Source organism: Symphodus melops (assembly GCF_947650265.1).
Source record: "Symphodus melops genome assembly, chromosome: 20".
NCBI classification, from domain to species: Eukaryota; Metazoa; Chordata; class Actinopteri; order Labriformes; family Labridae; genus Symphodus; species Symphodus melops.
In genome coordinates this window covers 4,572,359-4,597,516 of record NC_136710.1, presented here as the reverse complement: position 1 = coordinate 4,597,516, position 25,158 = coordinate 4,572,359, and the positions used below count along the sequence as shown (strand labels likewise).

General features: G+C 45.1%; 2 protein-coding genes across 3 annotated transcripts in view; one reads left to right on the top strand and one right to left on the bottom strand.

Annotated features, from left to right (window-relative positions):
- Positions 1 to 25,158, bottom strand: part of rgp1 (GP1 homolog, RAB6A GEF complex partner 1) — a 242,800-nt gene that overhangs the window by 206,298 nt on the left and 11,344 nt on the right. The gene's annotated exons all lie outside the window — the stretch shown is intronic.
- On the top strand, positions 83 to 25,158 carry intu (inturned planar cell polarity protein). 2 transcript variants are annotated; one of them, XM_079371049.1, is made up of 17 exons: positions 505 to 560; positions 1,178 to 1,326; positions 2,065 to 2,657; positions 4,084 to 4,169; positions 6,702 to 6,917; positions 12,106 to 12,224; positions 12,562 to 12,651; positions 12,999 to 13,076; positions 13,271 to 13,454; positions 13,808 to 13,861; positions 14,624 to 14,686; positions 15,600 to 15,797; positions 15,871 to 16,392; positions 16,544 to 16,638; positions 16,782 to 16,971; positions 20,005 to 20,147; positions 24,927 to 25,158. In XM_079371049.1, the coding sequence occupies exons 2-17, from the start codon at positions 1,193 to 1,195 to the stop codon at positions 25,036 to 25,038; spliced, it is 2,877 nt and encodes a 958-aa protein (XP_079227175.1). In that variant the 5' UTR covers positions 505 to 560; positions 1,178 to 1,192; the 3' UTR covers positions 25,039 to 25,158. The 2 variants fall into 2 exon arrangements, with proteins under 2 accessions (XP_079227176.1, XP_079227175.1); XM_079371050.1 differs by lacking the exon at positions 1,178 to 1,326 and having other exon boundaries at positions 83 to 560.

Below are 25,158 nucleotides of genomic sequence, written 5' to 3'. Positions count from 1 at the left end.
TTGTGTAGTTGGTCGGGAGTAGTACTATAATAAATTTCAAGCATTCACACTAAATATCAGCCCATCTAGTTTCTGTTCTGCGGATCACTAAATTGTGAGCTCGGAGAGTAGGCGGGTTTTCGGTCCACCTGCCAAGAAAAACCGCCGAGACAAATTCCGCTTTGCTGGCCTGCTGAAACACTCAAACTCTGCCTAATGCAGCAGTGGGTCTCTCCTCTCTTTAAACAGCGTTGAAGCGTTCACTGCTTCACCGTGTCGATGATTGACGTGAGAAACCGGAGGAGGATTTGGTTCTGGTCTTAGAGTCGTAGTCAAACCCACATGCTGCTTATCTACGTATACAGCAGAGGATCCTGTCTGTGGCTGAGGAGGATCTCTTTTTCAATGCTTTCTCTGCTGTTTAAAATGCTCCTTAATACTGTGGACAGTGAGTTAACACTGCGGAGATGACCGCGGTGAAAACATGACACGCAAATCATGTTTAACATTTCAATAGATGGAGGCTCATTCTCCAAAAATCTGGAGGACTTCGACTCTATACGCAGTGTTCTTCTGTACAGGTCAGTAAAGCTTTCACACTTTTAACAGATTGTAAGAGCAGTTATACGCTAACAAATCTAAAAATGTTTAGCTTTTTTTTTTGTTAAGAAGCATTTGGCAAGAAGTTTGTTGAACACCGTAGGTAGGGGATTAAAAGAAAAACTTCGTGCAAGTGCGCAGAGAGGTCCAAACAGGGGGGCGACGAAACTATCACGCACGTGCAATTTAAAAATAGTGGTTTTATATTAAAGCAAACGTAGTTTGAGGGGTTTTTTTGCAGCATTTTATTTTTATAAAAGTTGTAGAAATGTTTCGAAGCGTTTGAACTGGTGTCTGTGTTGGTCACTGTATTATTTATTGGGATGAGATTCTCGCGCTGCCAGGTGGGCAATGCTCCTACCGAGCGCGTGCTTCTGAGCAAAATAAATAAATAAATAAATAAACAGCGACTCGGGAGAAAGCTTCTGCGTTGTCAGGGGCAACTGTGTTGTCCACCAATCAACTAGGGGCGCTGGCGCCACGTGACACACTAGGGAACTTCTCCTCAATTCATACAACATGGCGGTAGTGTGTCCCCCCGTTTGTTTCCTTAAAAAGTTTTGACGTGGAAAGACGCATTTTGTGATTTTTCGTGAAGCGTCCTGCAGACACGATGGCCTCCGCTAATGGACGCCGTTGTGGTGAGAAAAAACTCTGCAAAACCAAAGAAGAAGAAGAAGAAGAAGAAGGCACCGCTAGTGATAGTGAATCTACATCCCCAAGTTTCAACAGCTCCGACTACTCCGAGTAAGAAGATGGTTTTACAAACGGATAAACAAACTGTTTGCGCATGCAGTGGGAAGTGTGAGGAGCTGCTTTAGATATGTATGTGAGGAGTGAGCTTGAACAAGTCACAGAAAGTTAGCACTGTGTTTTTAAGGAGGAGGAGATGGTGTAACCTGACACTTTCACAGTCATCTCAACATTTGGCACTGCAGATATAAAGCCACGGTTGTGGTTTGTGGCTTCTTTTGGTAATATATTTACACTTATAATCTGAAAATAGCACTTTCATGAATAGTTATAACAGTTTGGTTTTTACATCTTAAAGCAGTGGTTTTAGCTTTGCCAAAGAGGGCGGTGTCACTCCGTGTACTTTTCATAGCCTTGAGGAGTGTTTTCAATTTGGGAGGTAAACCTTCATAAATAATTGCAGGCTTCTTGTGAATTTATGGACACTGACTCAAAGCTGCCCACCACAGGATCTTCAAAGCAGCTTAAAAAACAAGACGACCCAATATATTCATTCATACTCTGTTATTTGAAGATCTGTTCATCGTAGTTAAGTTTTAGCTTTTTTTAAAGGGAGGATTACAGCAAAAGTGACATAAAAATTAAAAGAAAACCATTTGCATGATTAAAAACAAGTAAATAAAAAAAACTATTTGGGATATTATCTGCCCAAATACTCAAAGTGTAGATGTAGAAAACAAGTAATGCAAGCTGCTTACATTTCAGTCTTAATCTCTGTTGGTTTTCTGTCAGTGACCTGGAACCAGAATGGCTGGATAACATCCAGAAGAATGGCGAGCTTTTCTACCTTGAGCTGAGTGAGGGCGAAGAAGAGGCGGCTTTAGTCCAAGCCAACGCCAATCAAGGTGTGTCCGCCAACCACGTACGCTTTAGCGATAAGGAGGCGGAGATCATCACAGAGCAAAACAAGAAACAGCGATGCAGCTCGCGCAAGAAAGGCGAGCCCACGCTTAAAAAGCTCGCTCGGATCCTGAGGAGGAAACGTCGGCCATCTCTGCGCAAAGGAGGAGGGAAGGTCGGGGGCAAAGACAACTCATCTCCAGCGTCCATCTTGAAGAACCAGCCGGGTCAAAGGCAGGGTGTGACGGTGCAGCAGCAGCAGCTGAAGGAAGTGTGCGTCTACCTCAACCCCAAACGCCTTGTAGGTACATCGACACCTCTCTCTGATAGAGGAGGCCTCCTGGAAGCGCTGCTGGGAGTGGTGCATCGTCCCTCCTGGAGCAGGGGACCCGGGGACCCTGGAGCAGTCAGACAGGAGGAGAGACTGACTGTTCATGGACTGATACCCAACAGCCCGGCCATCAAATGTAGACAAATCCTTATTGGTAAGACCTGATCTCCAACAGGTTTGTATGACAAAAACACACTGTACTATCTTATATATTTTTTTCTGTTTTGATGTCATATTAATGAACTTTGCAGTATAAGATCGAAAGTTCAACTCACTAATACTACTTCAAGAAAAACTTATTTCCCTCAGACAAAGCCAGATGCAGCTAAGAAGCAGTTTTGATTCCAGTAAGAGTCATCCGTCGAGTCATAAACCAACTCTGACTCAGGCTGTAACAACAGAGTCATATAGTCACAGAGATGACTGCAGACAAGGAGGACTCAATCTGAGTAATGAGACTGACTCACAGCAGCTGATCAAGACAGAGAAGTTTGGCCCGGTTAGATACGTACGTGACTCGTGAAAGTAACTGGATGAGAAACTTAAGTGTTGAGAAAGAAAGTGCAGCCTTTCTCGTGGCCAACTCTGAGCAGCTAGTGAAACTTCCATCACAGTTTGATAAGCAAACGCAGCTCCAAATAAAGGTCAGGTCTGGTTTCCTTCTATCTGCACTAATGATCGGACAGTTTTTACTAGCAGAGCAGAGAGCGCAGGTTTTGTGCTCTGCCACAAATGACTAACCACATGAGTTAGTGTTTAGAGAAGCTTTAATGCAGCGCTGCTCCATGCTTAAGCAATTAGAGAGGTTGAATAGCTGAAATAGCTGCGTCACTGAGATGGTAATGAATGCCTGCTTGTGCAGCGGCAGGTGAAGCTCTTTATGAAGGCTGTCTGCAGCCTGCCGCAGAGGAGGAAAAACAACTCATTCTTAACCTCAGTATTCTGCTTAATTTGTTAACATCTGAAATTTTAAGGCACTCTCGTTTGCTACCTTACAAATGTTATCACGCCTTTATTTCATACTCAGAACCGCCTCCTGTTACAAAGAAGTTCCTGCAGTCGTTTAAGATTACACTGGCAACAACGCAAAATGTATGCAGTATAAAGCCATATATATATATATATATATATATATACACACATATATACTAAACCCTGATGAACACACGTACAGTCATTGTTCTGAACTGTAAAAGAAAAAAGACGATGTGTAATTGTGAAAATGAAAAAGGATGTTTTAATGTTGTTTCGGTAGCCGTCCTACTCGATCGTTTCTAAGCTCAGTTGATTCTCCGTGTTAATACGAGATCCCTCAACAATAAAAGCCTTGGGTCAGAGGAGACGCAGCAGAGCGAAACCAGTGAACCAGTGGCTCTGTCTTCATGTCATTTAGGACATATGGAACTAATTCCCCCAGATCCAGTCTCACCTCTGCTGCAGCACAACCAGCATAATGTTTCATTGCTATCTAAAACATGAAGAATCTCTTTAAACCTCAACGATATTTCCTTCTCTTAAAGGTTTTGACGTGTTTGTGTTTGTCTTATTTGAATATGTCCTTTGCTCCACGCTCCCTTCAGGTGACGTGCTTGTAGCTGTGGATGATGTGGACGTGAGCTCTGAGAACATCGAAAGGGTTCTCTCCTGCATTCCTGGACCGACACAGGTACGTGTGAGTTCATCTGCTGGAAAGCCAAACGAGCCCTGGACTTGTAGGAGTAACAAATGTCAACAGCCAATGGTCGTCCTGCTTTCTGCAGCTACACCTTTTAAAGAAGTTGTTCAATGTCTAAGCGTGTAAGGTATCTATATTTCTGGTTTGGTGAAACGTCGTCGAGGTTCTTGGCTCAAACGGCGTCTTTGACAGTAAATATAGACCTTAAATTACTTTCAAATGTACTGGTTATTCTGAGCTGCTAAAATGTGAATGGAAAGCCGAAGTCAGATGTCAGAAAACCCCTTATTACTGAGAAATGATCCTTTCATTGGTAGCAAAAAAAAAAAAAAAAAACATGCCTCAGTCGTGCATTTTTCACCAAAAAAGCAGACCATCAGAAAGTAGGAATTTGCAAATGACAGAGTGTTTTGTTTGTGGATGGCAAACGAGGCGCGCAGACGGGACCGCGGTACGACTCTGTTTCTTCGCCACAGGAAACTGTTGTGGCATTCAGAGCTCAGCTGATTAGAAGATGCAGTCGGAAACAAAATTATAATGTGGGGAAAAGAGCAAGGAAGATTTTTTTTCTTTTCTTGAAAAATATGTTTCCTCTGGCACCACAATGGCTTTCAAAAAAGTGGAGTTGTAGTCAGAAGGACGTGTGTGCTGGCGGATCTGCTTTTTCTACATGCTAACTGTCCTAGATTTATAGACGACAGCCGTCATTAGGAGCAAATATCAGGGTTGAAGGAAGTCTATCATGCCCTTTGTAACTTGAGTTTCTTGTTCATGTGTGTTGTCCAAGTAGTGCTAAATGACTGACATCAACAGACTGGAATCCAAGTGAAGGCACGCTCCAGTCTCACCACATCCTTCTTATTTATGATGAGAGAATCAGAGGCAGTGATTTCCACAAATTCAGGGTTGAGCTTCTTTTTTTTTTTTTAATTCCTTTGTTTGATGAACACCGCTCGATCTGCGTCCTTCACAAACCCCTCATAATTAAAGAGACGGCAGTTTAAAATACATTTGATCTTTACACCTCAACTCGAACTCAGAGTGGGCCAAAGAAACATCCACATGCTATTCCTAATAATCCCTCTAACGTTGGGTCACATGGCCAGCAGCCCAGATGTAGGCGCCTGCGAGAGAGAGAGAGAGAGAGAGAGGGGCCTGTGGTTTGTGCTGACAGACCTCGGAGGCTTCAGAGAGCGATCGCTGGATCAGAAAAATACTGTTTCAACATTTTTCAAGCAGGAAATACAATTTCTGTTTTTTTGGTACCCACAATAAGCTGAAGGAGTGAGAGAAGGAGACGCCTCCTTTTTTTTTTTTGGGGGGGGGAAGTAATAACTCATAAATAATGAGTTGTTAATAATAATAAACACACTTAATGGCTTTATTAGAATTGTTCAAGACTCCCAAGAAACCAGAGACCTTCACTCAGGAAAACATGTCATCGTTCTTATTCGTTCACATTTCACAATCTGAGTAGCAGTGAAACAGCAGAATATGAAAAAGGGGCGTGGCCGTCTTTACATATTACTTGAAGTTTAGAACTGGATCCTGAAGATCTTTTGTGGTTTGAGGTGACATCCCAACAAAAACCTCCAGTGTTGTCCTTCTGCTTCACTTCCTGGTTTGTAACACATCAGTGTTCATCACTGATGCATGGAATTAGCTTGAAGGCTATTTTTCAGTATTTCTGAATCCTGATGTTGAGATCTGACACACATGTCCGTCCAAGCCTTGACCTCCAGCTGTTCTTTCTCACATCTGGACTCTGGTTCTGATTCTCCCACATTAAAACCAGCATGGCTTCGACAGCCTCTTTAGCACTGACAGGTTTCGTGCAGAGTCAGCACAATTTGCGTGAACAACTTTGCCAACATAGTGTATTCTTAATTTGCACCTTCTGTACTTTTATTGAGTTGGGTGAGTTTTATTCGCTGGATGGTGTTTCCTGTCTGTTGTTTGTAAGTTTAACTCTATAGTGCTTCGAAAGTTTTTTTTTGCATGTGTGAATCTAAATCCATGTACAGTATTTACTGCCCAATGAGCTGATGTTATTCGTTACTAACTGCATGAGCAAGAGAAGACTGGCCGCCTCTCGTCTTGCCACTGTTTGTTTTGGGTTTCAGAGGTCTGGTTATAATTTTGTCCAACACACTCAGACAAGCAAACGCACACACGCACACACACACACACACACACACACACACACACAGATCCCTGTTATTTGTTCACTGCGGTTGGGCTGGATGCCGTTGTCACTTTCACTCTTGAACCCACTATGCAGCCTCTTTCTGAATGAGTGTAAGTTTTTCCTCTCTTTAGTCGCCCAACATATTTGCACACCTCAGTTGTTTTAAACAGAGGCATGAACATTACCAAGTACATTTAAGGAGCTGATTTTTTTTTGGAAAAGGACGAGAGCTCTGACAGAGATTGGAGGGCGGGTTCATGCTATTTTCTCTCCTTGTCATTCTGTAACCTGACTTTCATCACTATCTCTCTGCCTCTTTGATTCGACCTCCCCAGGTGAGGCTGACCTTGGAGACGCTGGCTGTGGTCGAGGGCAGCGTTACCTGCGACACTCAGACGGCTCGTCGGATGAAGGTCTCCCCTCCAGTCAGCCAGCTGGTGCGTCTGCTATGGGGGGAAGACACGGCTGAACTGCAGATGTCTATAGGACATATCCCACATGTCGTCATGTACCTCTCACTCAACCTGGACTCTGCGTCCCCACAGGAGGAGGTGAGTTTGTGTGAAAGTATGACGAAACATGAACAGACTTCTGAAACCATTAGTCTAACCATAGAACTTAGAAAGGAAAGGAAATGTGGGCGGAGCTTGAGATTTGAGGCCACACCCTTCACATCTGTGGAAGTCTCTGTGGCGCAATCGGATAGCGCGTTCGGCTGTTAACCGAAAGGTTGGTGGTTCGAGCCCACCCAGGGACGACATGTTTTTCAGTTGGAGCAAAACATGTTGTCCGTAGTCGAGGGTAATAGTTACTCTCTGCTTTTGATTTGCTCTTTGACAAAACTGCTCGACACACTCTGTTTTCTTACCTCCTGCCATGGTCATCACATAGATTATCAGAAAAAATGACTCAAAGAATCACCGAAGAGTAATGAAAACAGCACACGATCAGTGCACCTTAAGTTACTGTCCAGTATATATTCAGGGAGCCACACCAGCAGCATCGATGAATCATTGAAAAGAAGACCTGATACAGTCGCACTTACAAAGTCGCTCTGTTTGAAATTATCCAGACTGACTCTTTTACATAAGGTACTGCAAGTGGGTGGAGCCTATGTCGAAAAAAAAAAACCCACACCTCTCCAAGGTACAGTAGTCTCTGTGGCGCAATCGGATAGCGCGTTCGGCTGTTAACCGAAAGGTTGGTGGTTCGAGCCCACCCAGGGACGAAGTGTTTTTCAGTTGGTGCGACGGTACAATATCATGTTATTCAATCGTCTGTCTTCTGTGGCCGGTGGTTAATCTGGCCCCAGAAAGATGTTATATCGAGAAGAGCTTCTTATCAAGATTTGTTACAAAGCAGCTCTGCGTGTGTTTCGTGACAGGGAATTAGTTTGTCAGCGGCTGCTATCTGTTCGTTCTACGGTAGCATTTTGACAAAGCGGCACAACACTGGGTCGATCAAATTTGAGGCCTCACCTTCTCATGGCTGCAGAAGTCTCTGTGGCGTAATCGGAGAGCACGTTCGGCTAACAGAGAGTTTGGTGGGACGAAGTGTTTTCCAGTTGGAGCAGCAACATGATGTCATGTAAACCATGAACATGTTGTCTGTAGTTAGTGGTAAAAGTCTAAGAAAATGTTTCAGGTGTCTCATTAAAACAACATAATTGCAGATAGAATACAAATCACTATTTAATGACTCTTCATTGTTTCTAATTCACTAAAGAATATTAACCCCAAAGAGGTTAACCTGTTTTCACGACTCTACCTGTGGCAGCTACTGTTAAATTGGCCGTGTTGTCAGTAACTACAGAAGGTGTTCTATCGATACGAGCTTTCTTTATGTTTTACTAAGCAGCTCTGCGTATATCAGTGCAGGAGTCGACTTTTTTAGAAAAGAAAGGTAATATACATTTAAACTGCCACGATTGAAGTCTCTGACAGATGTGGGCGGGGCTTCACATTTGAAGCCACGCCTTTCCAAGGTGTATAAGTCTCTGTGGCGCAATTGGTTAGCGCGTTCGGCTGTTAACCGAAAGGTTGGTGGTTCGAGCCCACCCAGGGACGAAGTATTTTTCAGTTGGAGCGACACCATGATGACGACATTATGGTGTCTGTGACTGGGAGTGAAATTGGCCATTAATACAAAAACAGATTCCCATGAATGATGAATGTGAATCTCTGCTGTATGCTCTATGGAAGCATTTGGACGAAGCAGAACAACTTGGCTTAAATCTGGTTCTTTTTAAGTCAACTTTGATTCATCTGTGGCCTAATCAATTCATAACTTACAAAAATCAATACAGTCAGAGTTATTCATTTTCAATATATATATTTTTGGGGAGGGCGGCTAATCAGTCACTCCCTGTTCTTTGAACACGAAATTCAGCCACCCTCACAGATGACCTGAGTAGATCCTGAAGTAGCATTATAGAAAATCGATTCGAGTCTGAATCGAGTCGATAACCCAAGAGTCGCAATCGAATCGTGAGACACCCAAAGATGTCCAGCCCTATTCAGAACATATCTAAGAATAAAAGGACAATATAAGTGGGTGGGGCTTCCACATGTTAGATCACGCCCTTACCTGGATCAGCTGTCTCTGTGGCGCAATTGGTTAGCGCGTTCGGCTGTTAACCGAAAGGTTGGTGGTTCGAGCCCACCCAGGGACGGAGAGCTTTTCAGTTTAGTAAACAATCAAACATCAAGTTAATGATTGACGTTTGTCCTTGGTCAGAGTATGTAAAGTGAAACTGTAGATTATATAGGACTCATTATTAGTGGTGTTGTTTCCTTAAAGTTGAGTAAAATTCAACTTGAATGGAAAAAAATCAACACACCTGAAACGCGTACACATCTGTACAAAAGTGCTTATTAACAAATCAGAGAGCCATATCTGCACCAGTTAAAACACAGGACTATATATATATATATATATGTATATATAAAATCACAAAATAACTTAATGTCATACATGTTTCAGATGTGTCTGTATTTGTTATAGCTCCACCATGTGTTGAAGATCTGCTCAGAAGGTGATTGTGGCAGATTTATCCAAGTCACTCGTTCAGAAGGGGGAGGATCCTGCAGTTAAAGCCACACCCCCTCATTCTTTCTGCACGGCAGTCTCTGTGGCGCAATTGGTTAGCGCGTTCGGCTGTTAACCGAAAGGTTGGTGGTTCGAGCCCACCCAGGGACGGAGAGCTTTTCAGTTTAGTAAACAATCAAACATCAAGTTAATGATTGACGTTTGTCCTTGGTCAGAGTATGTAAAGTGAAACTGTAGATTATATAGGACTCATTATTAGTGGTGTTGTTTCCTTAAAGTTGAGTAAAATTCAACTTGAATGGAAAAAAATCAACACACCTGAAACGCGTACACATCTGTACAAAAGTGCTTATTAACAAATCAGAGAGCCATATCTGCACCAGTTAAAACACAGGACTATATATATATATATATATGTATATATAAAATCACAAAATAACTTAATGTCATACATGTTTCAGATGTGTCTGTATTTGTTATAGCTCCACCATGTGTTGAAGATCTGCTCAGAAGGTGATTGTGGCAGATTTATCCAAGTCACTCGTTCAGAAGGGGGAGGATCCTGCAGTTAAAGCCACACCCCCTCATTCTTTCTGCACGGCAGTCTCTGTGGCGCAATTGGTTAGCGCGTTCGGCTGTTAACCGAAAGGTTGGTGGTTCGAGCCCACCCAGGGACGCATGATTTTATGATTATGTACCCTGGTATTATCACATAAAGAAGTACCTCAATTTCCATGATCCAGGGTTAACCTTACATTCCTCCTGTGTGAAGCCCAAAGCCGCCATAACGCCGTCTGTGTGCATTGTTGTTAATCATTTCTCTGCTGCTGGATCAGCCACAGCACGCATCAGAAGCCACTCCCTGCAAGGTAGGAGCCCGGTCTATTTTTAACTGAGCTGCTGTAAAGCTGCACAGAGTAGATTCAGCCAAACGACGTCTTCGCTTCTTCAACGATTTTACCCGAGTTTCAAATTACAACACTGACAAGAAAATGACCAAATCGACAAGAAAGAAAGCTGAAGGAAAAGTTGGTTGTGTAAAGCAAAGCTACGTGAGAGCCGGGGTTCATGGACGAACTGCTTTAGAGTCATAAAAAATAAAAGATGATAAAAACAGGTTATTGACTTTATGTCACTTAAAAAGCTTCGCTAAAGTCCAGAAATTCTTTAAAGGGATGTTGAAGTTCCTGAAATCTGGAGTAACGACAGTTGAAGGAAACATTGAAGCGATTGATGTCTTAACCCTGGATGAACTCCGATTTTTCCATCTCTATGGAAAGATCTATTTGTCTTGGGTAAACCTGCTCTTAAATGTGTGGTCTATGACACACAGCCCTCTAAGACTGTACTTAAAACAATGAATTATAGCGAGTGGACCTTTTTTTTTTTTAAATTAAGGCCTCATCAGGGTGGCTGCATTAATGTCAACACTTATCATTTGATCCTAAAGAGAATGCTAAGCCCTCCATCGGTGCTCGAGCGTCGTGTTGCTTTTTTTTATGAAGTGTTAAGAATTACTCCAAAGTCTGTAAGAAATCCTGGAGAGTGGAAAGTTTTCTCAGGACTTCTCCGAAGCGAGACAGACTCCTGCTCTGGACGGCTTCCAGCACCTGCCGGGAACCGAGAACAGAGAAGTGAAGGCACGATAAATGATCTGTCATTTTAATTCCAAGAAGTTTTTTTTTTCTCTTTTGACGCTAAATGGTACATTTCCTTTTTTTTATTTGAATATCCCATTAGACAAAGTACAAGCAGCTTGTAGTTTGGTGTTAATCCCTCAGTGTGTGTGTTTTCATGCACTCGTTTGCTGACCCACAGCTCCAGCACTGTAATCACATTTTCCCCTGTGGACCACTGTTGGCAGGTTGATGTTTTTTTTATTGGTCCTTCTTCAAGGTTGTTCACTTCCTACAAGCCAGAATCTTTTCCCTTCTTTTTTTTTTTTTTTGTTTCTTGACCTAAGCAGCAGTGGAGATTGAAAGTAGGGGTTGTCTGCAGCCATATCAGCCACAGGTCAATTTTCTGCCCACGAGGCTTTGATTATTATTATTTTTTAATGCCATTTGATTGCAGGGTAGCAACACTTTGGAGCCGTTTCAGCTGCGTTGGTATTCTTGAGTTTCAGCGATCTTATTTTGTTTCTGTAGTCACAGAAGAGACGTCACTGAAGTGTTTCGCTGAGTTGCTTGTTCTTATTGTTCTGGTTGCTAGGGGTGACGATGATCAGTTTATCCAATGTTTTTATCCCCATCTCCCATCCTCGGCAGCTCAGCTGTTATCCGTGCTGAATCCGTTAAAGTAGCCCGTGTGCTGCGAGGAATACTAACGTCACTAACAATTCAGTGAAACGCCCTCGAACACTTTCGTGTCTGTTTTTTCTTTTTGTGGGATTTTGTCCTGTAAACCGTCAGAGAAGTTCTTCGACTCTGGAGAGTGAAACATCTCAAGCATTTCACTCCGTTTTCTCCCCCTCGGTTGGACTGTCGAACCGAAACCAAACACGCATTGTTGAGGCGTCCAAAGAGAAACATCCAGCGGTTCTTTTGTTCATTCTTCTCGTCTGTGGAGGCCGAAGCACGCAACAACAGATCGCTCACATTTTTAAGTGACATTTATCTGTTGATAGGCCAACCACAGATATTTCTTTCTGCTGCGTGTGTCATTTTCACCACTCTTGTTTTGTGTCTGCAGGAAGAGATCTTGTACCAGTACCCGGTGTCTGAGGCGTCCAGCCAGCTGAAAGGCGTTCGGGGGATCTTCCTAACTCTGTGCGACATGCTGGACAACGTCACAGGAGGGCAGATCGTCAGGTGAGAGGAGCTGGAGGAGCCACGATGTTACAACATACACAATCATCGATGCACATCGGAGAAATCCGTGTTTCAAGATCAACTCCGGGTTCAGCGTCTTGTCAAAGGACAAATCGGAGAGGTTGCTCCCGGAGCTGAGGATCAACCCCCGACTCCCCGCACACAAGAAAAGAGAACTACATCTACTTTTTATTTGATTACATTCTCAAATAAACGCTTTTCCCGTTTTTTTCCCCTTCGGCATAGAAAAAAAAAAAACAGAACCTGTGAGTTGCTTCTTTGTAAACTTTGTCCGCTTGTTTCCTGTCTTTTCATGTTCTCTGATTCCTCTCCGCAGTTCCTCTCTCCTGCTCGGGAAGCAGCTGGTGCACGTCGGCTACTGCAAGGAAAGCAACAACCTGCTGGTCATCGGCCTTCCTGCTGAGAGGTAGACGTCAAAGCCACGCACAGACGCGCGCTAGTGTTCGAGGATTCATCGAGTTTTGGCTTCTCCTTGATCATAAAAACAAGAAGCGATCGGCACGCCGCAGGCCTTGTCGCGCTCGTTTTGTCCGTAGGTGTTGTCATGTGTGATAAATGTGGAGGAGTGGAGCGAGCTACGGCACGAACTCCAGTTAGTTTGAAAAGTGAGAGCGCGAAAGAAAATGATAAAAAGGGAAACCGTTGGGGGTAAAAAAAGCTTTTTTAGAGGCGACAGGATTCAGAAGCACAGCATGAAGAGCTCTGCTGATCTGAATCCAGATCCAGCTTTGACCTTTTTGCGTTTCCCTCCAGGGTTCCACTGTTGTATCTGCAGACGGTGATGGGAGATGTAGTCCGGACACTAAAAGTGATGTACGGCTCCTTAGACAGGTGGGTCATGTTTTCATCAAAAACAGACAGAAATATAAACATTGTTTTCCAGTTACAGTCTTTAATTTTTTATCCCTTTAAGCCTCATTTCTTGCCTCTTTAGTTTCTTCTATTTCATTTGTTATTCTAATGATGTAAAATCCTCTGACTTCAGTGTGTAACGTCGACCTTTGACCCCCCCCCCCCCCACACAGTGCGTTCTGTCAGGAGGACCACGCTCCCAGGTTGGACCACTTCTTCTGCCTGTTCTTCCAGCAGCTCATCCAGCCGTCTCGGTTAAAGGACGGTTCCTCGGCCCCGCCCTCTGACGTCTCGGGGACTCTTTTCCTCGACGGGCTGCCGGCAGTCCGATGGCTCACGCTTCCTCCACAAATCAAGGTCATTTCCCATCTTTTGTGAGGAGTCTCTGGAATATTTATATAATATATGTACTAATTCACTCCAATACAAAACAGAAACGGATCATCTTTCTGTGCAGGTTTTTGAAGTTGAACACGGCATGGCTGTGAAACATGCAGCTATGGCGCCCTCTAGTGTACAATGTTAGAAACAGCAAGACATCATTGAAAAACTCTCTCCAGCTGAATGAGCTGTACATTTCATGACGTGGATGCAGGAGAAAAAGACTAATAGGAATTCTTCTGCATGAAAAAAAAAGTTAAACAAGTGATGTGACTGTGCTTGAGAATATTTACACTATTAAACTTGTACTGGCCTTCCTCTGCCTGCAGATGGAGGTGGACACGGTTCTCTCGGATTTTGAGTCTTCGGATTTTGGAGAAATGGTGAGACAGAATTTTACACGAAACAAAAAAAAACACTTTACAGCCTATAATATCTTAATGTTAATAATAATAATATCAAAATGAGCAACGCCAACTACACACGAGTCACCTTATGAATTCATGTTAGCTGAGATGTGTGGTCTGAACTCCAGCGGGGAGAGGACAGCGGTTTGTCTTTTCTCCTCAAACACACACACACACACACACACACACACACACACACACACACACACACACACACACACACACACACACACTGATCACAGGAAGCTGCACTTGAGGATAAAAAAACAGCAGAGACAAACGGAGAACGCAGGATGCAGATAACTGGTCAGCTCGGCTGACGATTCGATGACTATCCTGTCGATGGTTTCATTCCAGATCACGATGCATCTTTAATTTTCTATATCGCTGCACGTTTCCTTTTTCATCAGTGAGGACGAGCAGTCTGATGAATAATGACTGAGAAGTCAATGTGAACAGAAACCTCTCCAATATAAATATTATAAAAGATTCAGGTCTAGTTGAGTCTGTCTACATTAACCCCGTGTGGTCTGTCACTCTCGAGTCGTCCATGTCAGAGTGGACGGTTTATTAATATTATTGATTTTCAAAAGGAGGTTTTTCTTTAAATGACGTTAACTATCCAGATGTTTTTTTTCTTTAAATTACAAGTTAAATTAGAAACAAGTCCGTCTGCTCTTTTATCTTTTTGTTCACTTTGTCTTCTTAATTTTCTTTAATTTTTGTAATTCTTTACAGTCCGAGGACTTTTTCGGCCTGAGGCGTCTGTATGTGATTCTTGGCTCCTGTTTGTTCTACAAGGTTGGTTTCAAAACACACACACACACACACACACACACACACACACACACACACACACACCATGTTACCTCTCTGTCTTTTGTTAAAAAGTCACAAAAGGAGAGCAGCTGACGGTGTGTGTACAGGATGAAGCCTTTTCAAACCCTCAGTGACAAATCATCAACCCTGATGACTCTGTTCAAACATGAACACACAGAGAGAGAGAGAGGACAGCCGGAGGTGGAGTGTGTTGGACCTGGAACAGAGACACTGGATCAGTACATCATCACTTCTTAACAGAGGAACTTTTGCAAGATGTGTCCAAATATTCACAGGTTCAAATAAAGAAACGATCGTATTGTTATCTGTTTAAAAATCACAATAGCCGGTCTTTGTTTCCCTGACAGTAACTGAAGCAAACGTGTCAACAACAAAACAACAGCTATGTATTCATTCAGAGGCTTCATCACTTCAGCTGACTGAATGTTTGCTGTTGTGAAGTTTGTGCTTTGTTTTTCTCTTTTCCTGCACATCAACAGGAAACAAACGTCACTGAGGAAGTAGATATTTGAAACTACACACAGCTGATGCGTGTATCTCTTCCTCGTTAGTATAGTGGACAGTATCTCCGCCTGTCACGCGGAAGACCGGGGTTCGATTCCCCGACGGGGAGTTACCTTTTCCCCACGCAGCCCCATGAACCTTTCTACTGATAACCTGTGTTAGAGTTTGTTAGGGTTAGGGTTAGGAGCACTGTATGAAAATCAAGTTTTAAGGACAAGGTAAAATAAAGTCTTTAAAGGAGATTAGAAAAGTCAAATGAGGAAGGCTGAGCTGTTCAAGAAAAGACGTGAAAGAGATCTTTTGACTCAGCTGATCTGATGCTTTCCGGCTCGTGTTTGTTCAACTCGTTGAATTTAACCTACGTTCACAGTCCTACCTGATAGCCAACCACCTGCCAAAAGAGGACCTGCTGGATGTTTCCCTGTACTGCCAACACTACTGCCTGCTGCCTCTGGCGTCCGAGCAGCGGGTCGGTCAGCTGGTCATCTGGAGGGAGGTGTTTCCTCAGCAGAGAGCTAACGGCAGCAGAGCGCCTCCAGGACGACACTTTCTCCTCATTGTTGGGCTGGTAAGAAGCTGTTTCCTTCTTTTCCTCCAAAAACCAAAAACATCTGATGAACGAGTGTGTTTCCCCCTCACAGAGACACTTCATGCAGTGCGTGCTGCTGGAGGCAGGAGGCTGTGCGTCACCGGCTCTGAGCGCTCCAGGACCGGATTGTGTTTACATCGATCAGGTGAAGGCCACCCTGCTGCAGCTGGAGGTGTTGGAGGCCGGGATTGAGGAGCGTCTGAGTGCTCCTCCGGCTCCCTGCCTGTCCTGCGCTGACTGGTTCCTCCCCGCAGCAACGGCTCGGGACCGCCTGGACAGCCTGGCCTCGTCCTCTCCCGTCCTCAGCAAGCTGGCCGGGGCGGTTAAAGGCTCCTCGTCCTCCTCGGGGTCCAGAGGCCGCGGTCTGTTTGGAGAGAGGGCCCGGAGGTCCAGCCCTCAGAGGAGCCTGTCAGACAGCGGGAGCGAGGGACAGATGGACGCTGGATCAGGGTCCGGTTCTTCTGCGGCTCCAGGTTTCAGTCCTTATTCCACCCCGGACTCAGGGAGGAAAGTGGGGGGACGGCGAGACTCTCTGGGGTCTGAGGGGAGTGGAGGCAGCGGAGGCCTCTTTAAGGTAAAATCATTTTCTTCTTAGTTTGTCCAGACGGATTGAAAACAGTCATCAGTACAGTATCGTATTAAAGTTTAAAATTCTGTTACCGTGACAACCCAAGCCCATGCTGATTAATGTTATAACGTCATGCGTTGTAATGCTCTGACATTAGATTCCCAGGATGAAGCACCCAAACCCGTTCCACCTGGGCACCCTGAAGAAGACGCTGACTGAGAGGGAGACCGAGGAGATGTACAACACCATGAAGTGAGTGACGGCCGGGGGAATCGTTTGAGTGACGCACACGTTCGCTAAAACTTCCAATCAGGACGTTTTTCTCTGTGTGTGTGTGTGTGTGTGTGTGTGTGTGTGTGTGTGTGTGTGTGTGTGTGTGCTGTGTTTTGTGGCAGACTTACCTCAGGTGCAGAGAACACCCTGTTCCACTACGTCCTGATGGAGACGGTCCAGGGGATCTTCATCGCGCCCACCCACAGAGAGGTGGCTCAGCTCAGCGGCTCCATCCACCCGCAGCTCATCCGCAACTTCCACCACTGCTGCCTCTCCATACGAGCCGCCTTCCAGCAGAGCCTGCCGGCCCGGGTGAGACACAGTTACAGACTCTGTCTTGAATTACAGCTCAAATACAAACGTGATGCGTCGCTGAAATCAGCAACAGATCCAAAGCAGTTTAAACAACGCTGCGACACGTCTATTGGGTTTGTCACTGCATGGTGCACAGTGCTCCTAACCCTAACAAACTCTAACACAGGTTATCAGTAGAAAGGTTCATAGGGCTGCGTGGGGAAAAGGTAACTCCCCGTCGGGGAATCGAACCCCGGTCTTCCGCGTGACAGGCGGAGATACTGTCCACTATACTAACGAGGAAGAGATGAGAGCCAGCGGTGTGTTGAGGGTCAGATGACTACGTGTTTGTAATCAGTGACGAATTGATTTATCCTCCCGGGCTTCTCATGAGTTGATGTGAAGGAAAAGAGAAAATATTTTAAAAACTACCAAAAAACAAATCAGCATTTTCACCACACCGGAGATACAAGTGAGGGTAACAGTCAGGTTACTGTGTGTCACAATGAAGCGGCTCCAGTCAGAGACGTTTACAAAGATTTGATGTTTCGTTTCAACTTTCAGTTTATTTTTTTTATCTCACTAAACCAGGGTTTCTTAACCTTTTTGACCTTGAGGCCCAACATTTTCAGGGCGAGGTAGTCTGGGGCCCAATCGAGTGAACGGTTCTGATTTGACTTTTGCGGTCATTTTTATTTAATAGCTATTTGTGTCACTATGTTGTAATAATGAATACTGTTCTTCATTTGTATGTTTTTAAGATAGATAGATAGATAGATAGATAGATAGATAGATAGATAGATAGATAGATAGATAGATAGATAGATAGATAGATAGATAGATAGATAGATAGATAGATAGATAGATAGATAGATACTTTATTGATCCCGAGGGAAATTCAAGTAAAAATCAGGGGAGAGCGCGAACGCAGTCCCCCACTACCACAAATTACGCAGTCGAGATTCCCACATTTGGGGAATTCGCATAGGTCAGCCCTGCCGCAGTGCAATGGCCGGGCCTCGCCATGGGTGAACCACCTTCTTGATCATGGTATCTCCCCTGCCAGGTAAGTATATTTAATCAATATATCAACCTATACATTGGCTAATTATGCATAAAACCTTGCACAAGTTAAGATCATTTAATTCATTTTGCTCATATAAAACCATGTTTAAGTGCATGTTTGTCAAATAAGTAACACAATATAAACTTAGCAACAAAAGCAATAAAATGAGGTGCTCTAAGTAGTTCGGTAGATTTGGTGAAATTAAAAAGAGCGTTCTGTTTTGTGTAGCGCTGCCCCCGTTGCCGTCATTATTTTTTCGTTTTAAGAACCTCTCCGTTACGTTTCCTTTCAGATTCAGGCCCCGTTTACACGGAGACGCTGTGACAGTAAGACGAAACATTTGGACATGCGCAGTAGTCGAGAACAAACAACAATGGCGGCGGCTATGTGCTTCAGTAGCTATTCGCGTTGTATTGTCTTTTAAAACAGAACCTTGACATGATACATCGTGTGTGTCGCCGCCAAAAGAGCAACGAATACTTGCGGCAAATAGTTCAACATTTACCCAAGCACAGGGCGACCATACGCAGCATTTAGGTGAGACTTGGGAGAACTTGCCGCTAAGGAGGATGTTGTGGAGGAAGTGGTTATACTGCTGAGTGTCGCGTTGTAAAGTTCCACTGCCCACTACTGGCCGGGCGGGAGAACTACATCGTTTTCACTCAGGCAAGACCTGCCGTGTAGACGGTCTGTACTTCGAATCCGGACTGGGGTCGTTAAACTAAATATTCTTCTCCTTCTCGTGATGTAGGCCTACTTCTAACTGATGATACTGCCTCTGTTGGTCGGAGAGTATATTGCAGGCCAACGATCACGGCCCTTACGGCCCACAGATGCAAACATATTATCCCCTCGCGGCCCTGCAGGTGGCGCTCGCGGCCCTTCGAAGGGCATGGTTAAGAAAACCCTACACTAAACTAATCAGGTGACGATCTTTAAAAATCCCACCGCAACCGGAATACATTCATCCCTCAGCCCCTTCAGGGTTTCACAGCCTTTTTGAGGGATTGTTGCGGCCTAAAATGACTGATTTCGTGGCAGCTTTTCAAAAAAAATTGGCAATACGTGTTGCAATGTTTTTAGATTTTTTTTTTTTTTGCAATTAAATTTCAGCAGGAAGCAAAAATTGCAAAACTAGTTGCGATTTTTTTTCATGTCAACTATTTTCTTGCACACACTGATGTGATTGAGCGATTCCGATATTTGAACCGGAGTAGAGCCGTTTACTCTGCCTCACTCAGTAACGTCTCTCTCTCTTTCTCACACACACACACACACACACACCCTTCATGAGGATTTCATGATCACTTTGTCTTTTTTTCAGTTGTTTTTAGCGGGTATGGGAGCGTTTGCAACAAAAAGCAGCCGTCTGGATGAAAAGCGTCCAGCGCCTGTTTTTTTTTACAAATCCTCTGGTGTTGTTGTGCACCCGCTCTGAGCTCTTTCATCTGATCAGAAAGGCGCTGTGTGATATTCCTACAGATCATGTCTCGTGTTTGCTCCGTGTCTGCGGGGTTAAAAAACAATCTCAAATATTAAACATGCAGTAAAAAGTAACAGAGCTGTTGTCAACAAACTGTTGTCATGGAGACAGGACGGACCTGCAGCGCTTTTCTTTTCAGCACACAAACGCTTCATGCACACTGTCCAGAGATCACATAAACAAGAATGAGTTTGGTCTTCCTCTCTTCTTTTATGATTTCATTTTCCCGTCTTTGTGAGATATTTGAAACGACATTTATAAAGAGGTTTTCTGTAAACACAGTCCGTAAGATGTCATGTTAATGGATGGGGAAAAAATGGAACTCCCCGTCGGGGAATCGAACCCCGGTCTTCCGCGTGACAGGCGGAGATACTGTCCACTATACTAACGAGGAAGAGATGAGAGTGAGAGCTGTGTGTAGGTTCAACTATCTTCTCTTTGAAAGTCAGTGAAGACAGTTTTCTGTTTTTCTGATTGCATTGATTGTTTTTTTGTTCTGCAGGGTCGTCGGGACGCAGAGCGGCCGCGGGGCAGGGACTGGGGTCTGGGTCCAGTGAAGGAACATGGAGTCCTGTTCCAGTGTAAACCAGAGAACTGGACCGACCAGAAGAAACCTGCTCCCACCATGACTTACTGGGTCATAGGGTAAGACAGTTCACCCTAAAATGGGTCACGTGTGGTGAGACAGCGTTACATGTGTGGCTCCAGAAACAGGAAACCCTCCAGCTGTCTGCTCTGACACGGCTCACAGTGTTGTAATCAGACCAACGATCCTTGTGGTGAGAAATGTAACACGGTTAAAAAAAAAAAACAGCAATGAAGCGCTGATCGTCAAGAACAAAACCACAATACGAGCACAACGCTCTTGTAGCCAATTTTCTCTTTTGTGTTTGAGCGAGCGGGGAGGAAACCTTCCTAAGCTGAGGCAACTTCGTCTTGGAGAGGTTACCAAGGTTACAGACGTGGGGGCAGGGCGGTCAGGAATTTGAGAGAAGAAAAGGATCATGGGAGAGCAGGAGTCAGCGGTTGTTTTTGGAGCCTGCTCAGAGAGGAGTCTCTCTCGTGTAGTTTGAGAGCAGTAAACATTTAAAAACATTTCCGTTTGAGTGAAAGTTTAAATCAAACGTTCAGGTCACTAAACTGCATCCAGGAAATCACACTTGATTTATATTTGAATCTCAAATTTCAAATATTTGAATCAATTGAACTTAAAGGAAAGATTTTCTGATGCAGCTGAAAAGGAGCCGATAAAAAGATGGAAAGAAAATTAATCCAAGCCTTGAAAAACATGAAGAACAGAACGAAGGGGAGGTGGGGGGAAAAATGGAACTCCCCGTCGGGGAATCGAACCCCGGTCTTCCGCGTGACAGGCGGAGATACTGTCCACTATACTAACGAGGAAGAGATGAATATGTGCGCAGTGTTTTGCATCATCTACTTACTGATTGACAGTGATAGGAACACACCAGGTGATCAAACATAGAGATTTGTTGATTTTTATCAACTACTGACTTTACAACATGAACCGTTACACTGTCCCCCCCCTTACTGAATCCCTCGCCCCAAGGGATCACAAACAAAGTCCCTGAGGCGACCCGGGGTCCTCTTCCGTCTCCAGGGCCGAGTCGTCACCCCTGCAGCATCCAGCTGCCGTGCAGGAGGTGAGCCCAGGGGTGGTGACGTCCCACCTCTCCAAGGGGATGTCGGGGTCCTGGAGTGTTGAAGTGGCCGCGCATCCCCTCTGTATGGGGCCAACCTGTCTCTGTGAAGAGCCACTTGTCTCCCTCTAGGGGGCAGCTGGACCCTATACACGACCTCCCCCAACCTCTCTAACACCTCACAGGGCCCCACCCAATGACAGACTAATTTTGGACACAGTCCTTTCTTCCTTTTCGGGGTGTACACCCACACCAAGTCACCAGCCCTGAAGTCCTTCCCCCTGGACCTCAGGTCGTAGTTTCGTTCTTGCCTTATCCCTGTTTTCCCAAGCTGGTCACGGGCAAAAGCATGAGCTGACTCCATCCTATCCTGGAGCCTCCTGGCGTATTCCTGCCCTTGCGGAACTGCTGGTGTGTCTGGAGGATAACCAAAAACCATCTCCATCGGGGCTCCCACAGCCAGCTGTTGAAGCCTTCCGCGGGATAGGTCGGGGGGGCCTTTACGCGATGTGCAGAGGTCACAGTGGTGGCAAAAGTCCTCCACGTCCCGTCTGAGCTGGCCCCAGTAAAAACTTCTCTTAGAGCTCTGGGGACCACCACCTGCCACCTTTCCCCTCCTGTAGCTGGCACTTTCCAGGCTCTCTGAAGTACCCCGTCCTTAAGTCGAAGAGCTGAAAACTTCTCGTAGAGTCCCTTCGTGGCAGGGGAGCACACAGCGACCTCCTTCCGATAGGGCCTCCTTCCGGACTCCACCCACAGCAGCACTGGTCGGAGATCGGCATCTTGCTCTTGATGCACTCTCCATCCTGATGACCCAACAATCTGCACCGCTCTACAGACTAGTCCATCCTCGCCAAGCACAGGGTTGTGCCCTTCCACAGTGCAGAGCTCCACCTCCCGAGCCTCCCTCTCTGCAGCCAGTCCGACCGGGGCAGGGGAGAAGGGGGGTTCAGGGGCGAGAGCGGGAGCTTGGGGTGCCACTTCGGGCCGATAACTAATCACGCCAGCTCTTGAAGCTCCCAGCTGCGACCCTAGGGCCGGTGTGGGGTGCACAAGTTTCACAGTGGAGCCCCCCGGGAAAGCCAGTGTGTTCCTCCCCAGGTCTAGCACACAGCGAGCAGCCCGCAGGAAGTCAAGTCCTATGATGCATGGGTCCTGGACTGCTGCAACCCACACCTCAAAGTCCAGTACAAGCCCCCCTATCCGGATAGCCACCCTCCCTCTCCCCAGCATCGGGGTCAGTTCACCAGTCACCGTACGCAGTTTCACCACTGTAGGCTCTAACCGTGTTCCCGCTGGAATCACATCCGGCCTCAACAGCGTCGCAGTGGAGCCCGTATCAACAAGGGCTATGCGCTGGTTCTCCGCCAGGGTAACAGGGACATGGCAGAAGTCGCCCAAGTGAGTCCAGCCCACCACCCTTGCAGACTCAATGGTGTCATCTGCTTTTGGAGGAAGTGGAGCCAGGTTCCCCCGTCTGTGTTGCTGGCCTAGATCTCGTCACTAGGTGAAGAGCGCGAGCGTCGTTAAACATGGCGGGAGCACTGAAGGCACTACCAACAAACTTTTTTGGATTTAAAAAACACGAAGGCAGCAATGAACTGGACAATAGCAAAACTATATGCAAGATCTGCAGCGTGGAGGTGAAATATTGTGGAAACACAACGGATGTCCGAAATCATTTATCGAGACATCACTCGGAAACGCAGTCTGGAAAGACGTCGGACCCGAAGCAAACGCAGCTGGAGAAGGCATTTGTATGAAGGTTACCAGCAAACTCTCCGCGAGACCAGAAAATAACCGAGGCTGTCGCAACATTTATGTGCAAGGACATACGACCACACAGCGTTGTTGAAAATGATGGTTTCCGCGGCCTTATAAAGACTCTGGAGCCACGCTACGTTATACCAACACGCTAACAGTGAAGTGACAGTCCCAAACATGTATGCAGACGTGAAACATAGCATCGCAACATGGCTTAAGTTAGCAGAGAGAGTCGCCCTAACTTGTGACTGTTGGACATCCAGAGCAACGGATTCATACCTGACAACCTGAATTATTGCGCTATTCAACAACTCAGAACCTTTTAAATTTCTGGTTGTTTACTTTTATTTATTCATTATTTATTCATTTGTATGATTGTTTGTCTCTTTCGGTTGTTTCTTTTCTGATACAGTTGTTAGATTTTTTTTGCAACCAACGTGTCATATTGCACAAAACCTTTGTGAGACAGTCACAGGCAGCAAAGTGAATGTCCTCAGTTTACAATGTGTTTGTAGCCACCTTGTTTACACGGCCTGCCTTGTGATTTGATTTAAATTATTACATTTTTGTTTTGGTCATGTTTAATAAAAAAGTACATGATTAATGGCACTGCTTTGGGCTTAATTCAACAATAATATCTTTAATAATGCACCAAGTTAGAGTTAAAATTATTCAAGTAAAATTGGTACTGTGACTGAAATATCCTTAATCGAATCGAATCGGGTCCTTGTGAATCGAATCGATTTGGGAAATCTGAATCGATACCCAGCTCTAATCTCTATGTCGTTAGCCAGCAAACGAAGCAGCAGCTCAAACTGGGCATGGAAGGCAACCCAGTCTGCCTTACCGGAGTACTTTGGCGTTTTCACCTGGAGCCGGCTCGTAGCCCGCGCAGAGTCGCACGTTTTGGCGCCAGCGTGCTCCTCCCCACCTGAAGAGCCGAACCTGGCATCGGCAGCTAGCCTTCTGGCTGATTGTCTCAGGCGCTCCATGTGGTCCGCATCACGGCTCCACATATCGCCGTAGTCGCTGTCCGCCACCTCCTCCTTCATTTTAGGTCGAGTGCTGGTATACTCTCGCTGGGAAGCCATGCTGTCGGCAAGCTGCGGCTAACGCTAGCGGCTAATTAACTCCGTAGCTTTACTTCTGACACCAATGTAGCGTCCGTACGGACGTTAAAGGACGACGAGAGTGTTCAAATAACAGCTTTTAATAACCCGGTCACTGTCGGCCGTGACCACGCCGTTTACAGCAGAGAACAACACGTAATTTGCTGCAACAATCCAACTCTCTCACCCTGCTTTGTCTCATACAGCCGCTCCACACGTTCTCGCTGGTGCATTCACTGACTCTCCACATAATCGGAATTATGTCACATAATCAACTACTGACTTTACAACATGAACCGTTACACTATATATGTCTTTTCTTTTCTCCTGAAAAGCTTTTAATGATTTGTTCTTCATTCATTTTGTTAAGTAAGATCTGTGTAACTTTATTGTTCATTATCACAGTGAACAAATCAAACTTTTGTTATAATTTCTAACGTCACATCTTGAGTCAATATTTACAAAACAAAAACCTGATCAAAACAAACAATCCCATCCAACAAGAAATAAACTGAGTGTGCGACTTTATTGATCCAGTAGGTGTCGCCCTTCAGCACCTGCATGAAATCAAAACAAACCGCTGCTATAGTGAAGTCTCCGCTCTCCTGCAGCGTCACATCTCCAGCTCCTCTGCACTCGCCTTCCCACCAAGGACGTACAATTGTTTCTTTTTATTTAATTCACGCAAAGGTGTTTTAACTTTTCAGTGTCTTGTAGATTCTACCTGTATTTATTTTTTTAGCTGTTATAAACAGATTTCTCCCAATGGAGGATCAATAAAGTTCGATCTCGTTTATCTTTAAGCTGGAAGAAGTAATAGTGATGTTCATGTTTGAGGATTTATTTCAAGGCTCCTTCCTCTCTAAATCTTGTGTTTCCTTTTTGACTTTCAGGCGGATGTTGCTCGAGCCGGTCCCTCAGGAGTTCTACGTGTGCTTCCACGACTCGGTGGCCGAGGTTCCTGTCGAGATGGCCTTCAGACTCTCCTTCGGTCTGGCCTCATGACGCCTCGCCCTCTCTGTGGATCGTGACTGTAAAACAGCTGAAGCTTGTGTCGAATTCTCAGGAAACACTAAAACTGTGTGGAAAACGTTACACGAGCTTTGTGTGTGACGGAGGTTCTGC

Coding starts and splice junctions, on each gene's coding strand:
- intu (XM_079371049.1), top strand. CDS start 1,193: ATGGCCTCCGCTAATGGACGCCGTTGTGGTGAGAAAAAACTCTGCAAA. Junction 6,918..12,105: donor CTGCGTCCCCACAGGAGGAG/GTGAGTTTGTGT, acceptor TTGTGTCTGCAG/GAAGAGATCTTGTACCAGTA. Junction 16,972..20,004: donor AGCAGAGCCTGCCGGCCCGG/GTGAGACACAGT, acceptor TTTGTTCTGCAG/GGTCGTCGGGACGCAGAGCG.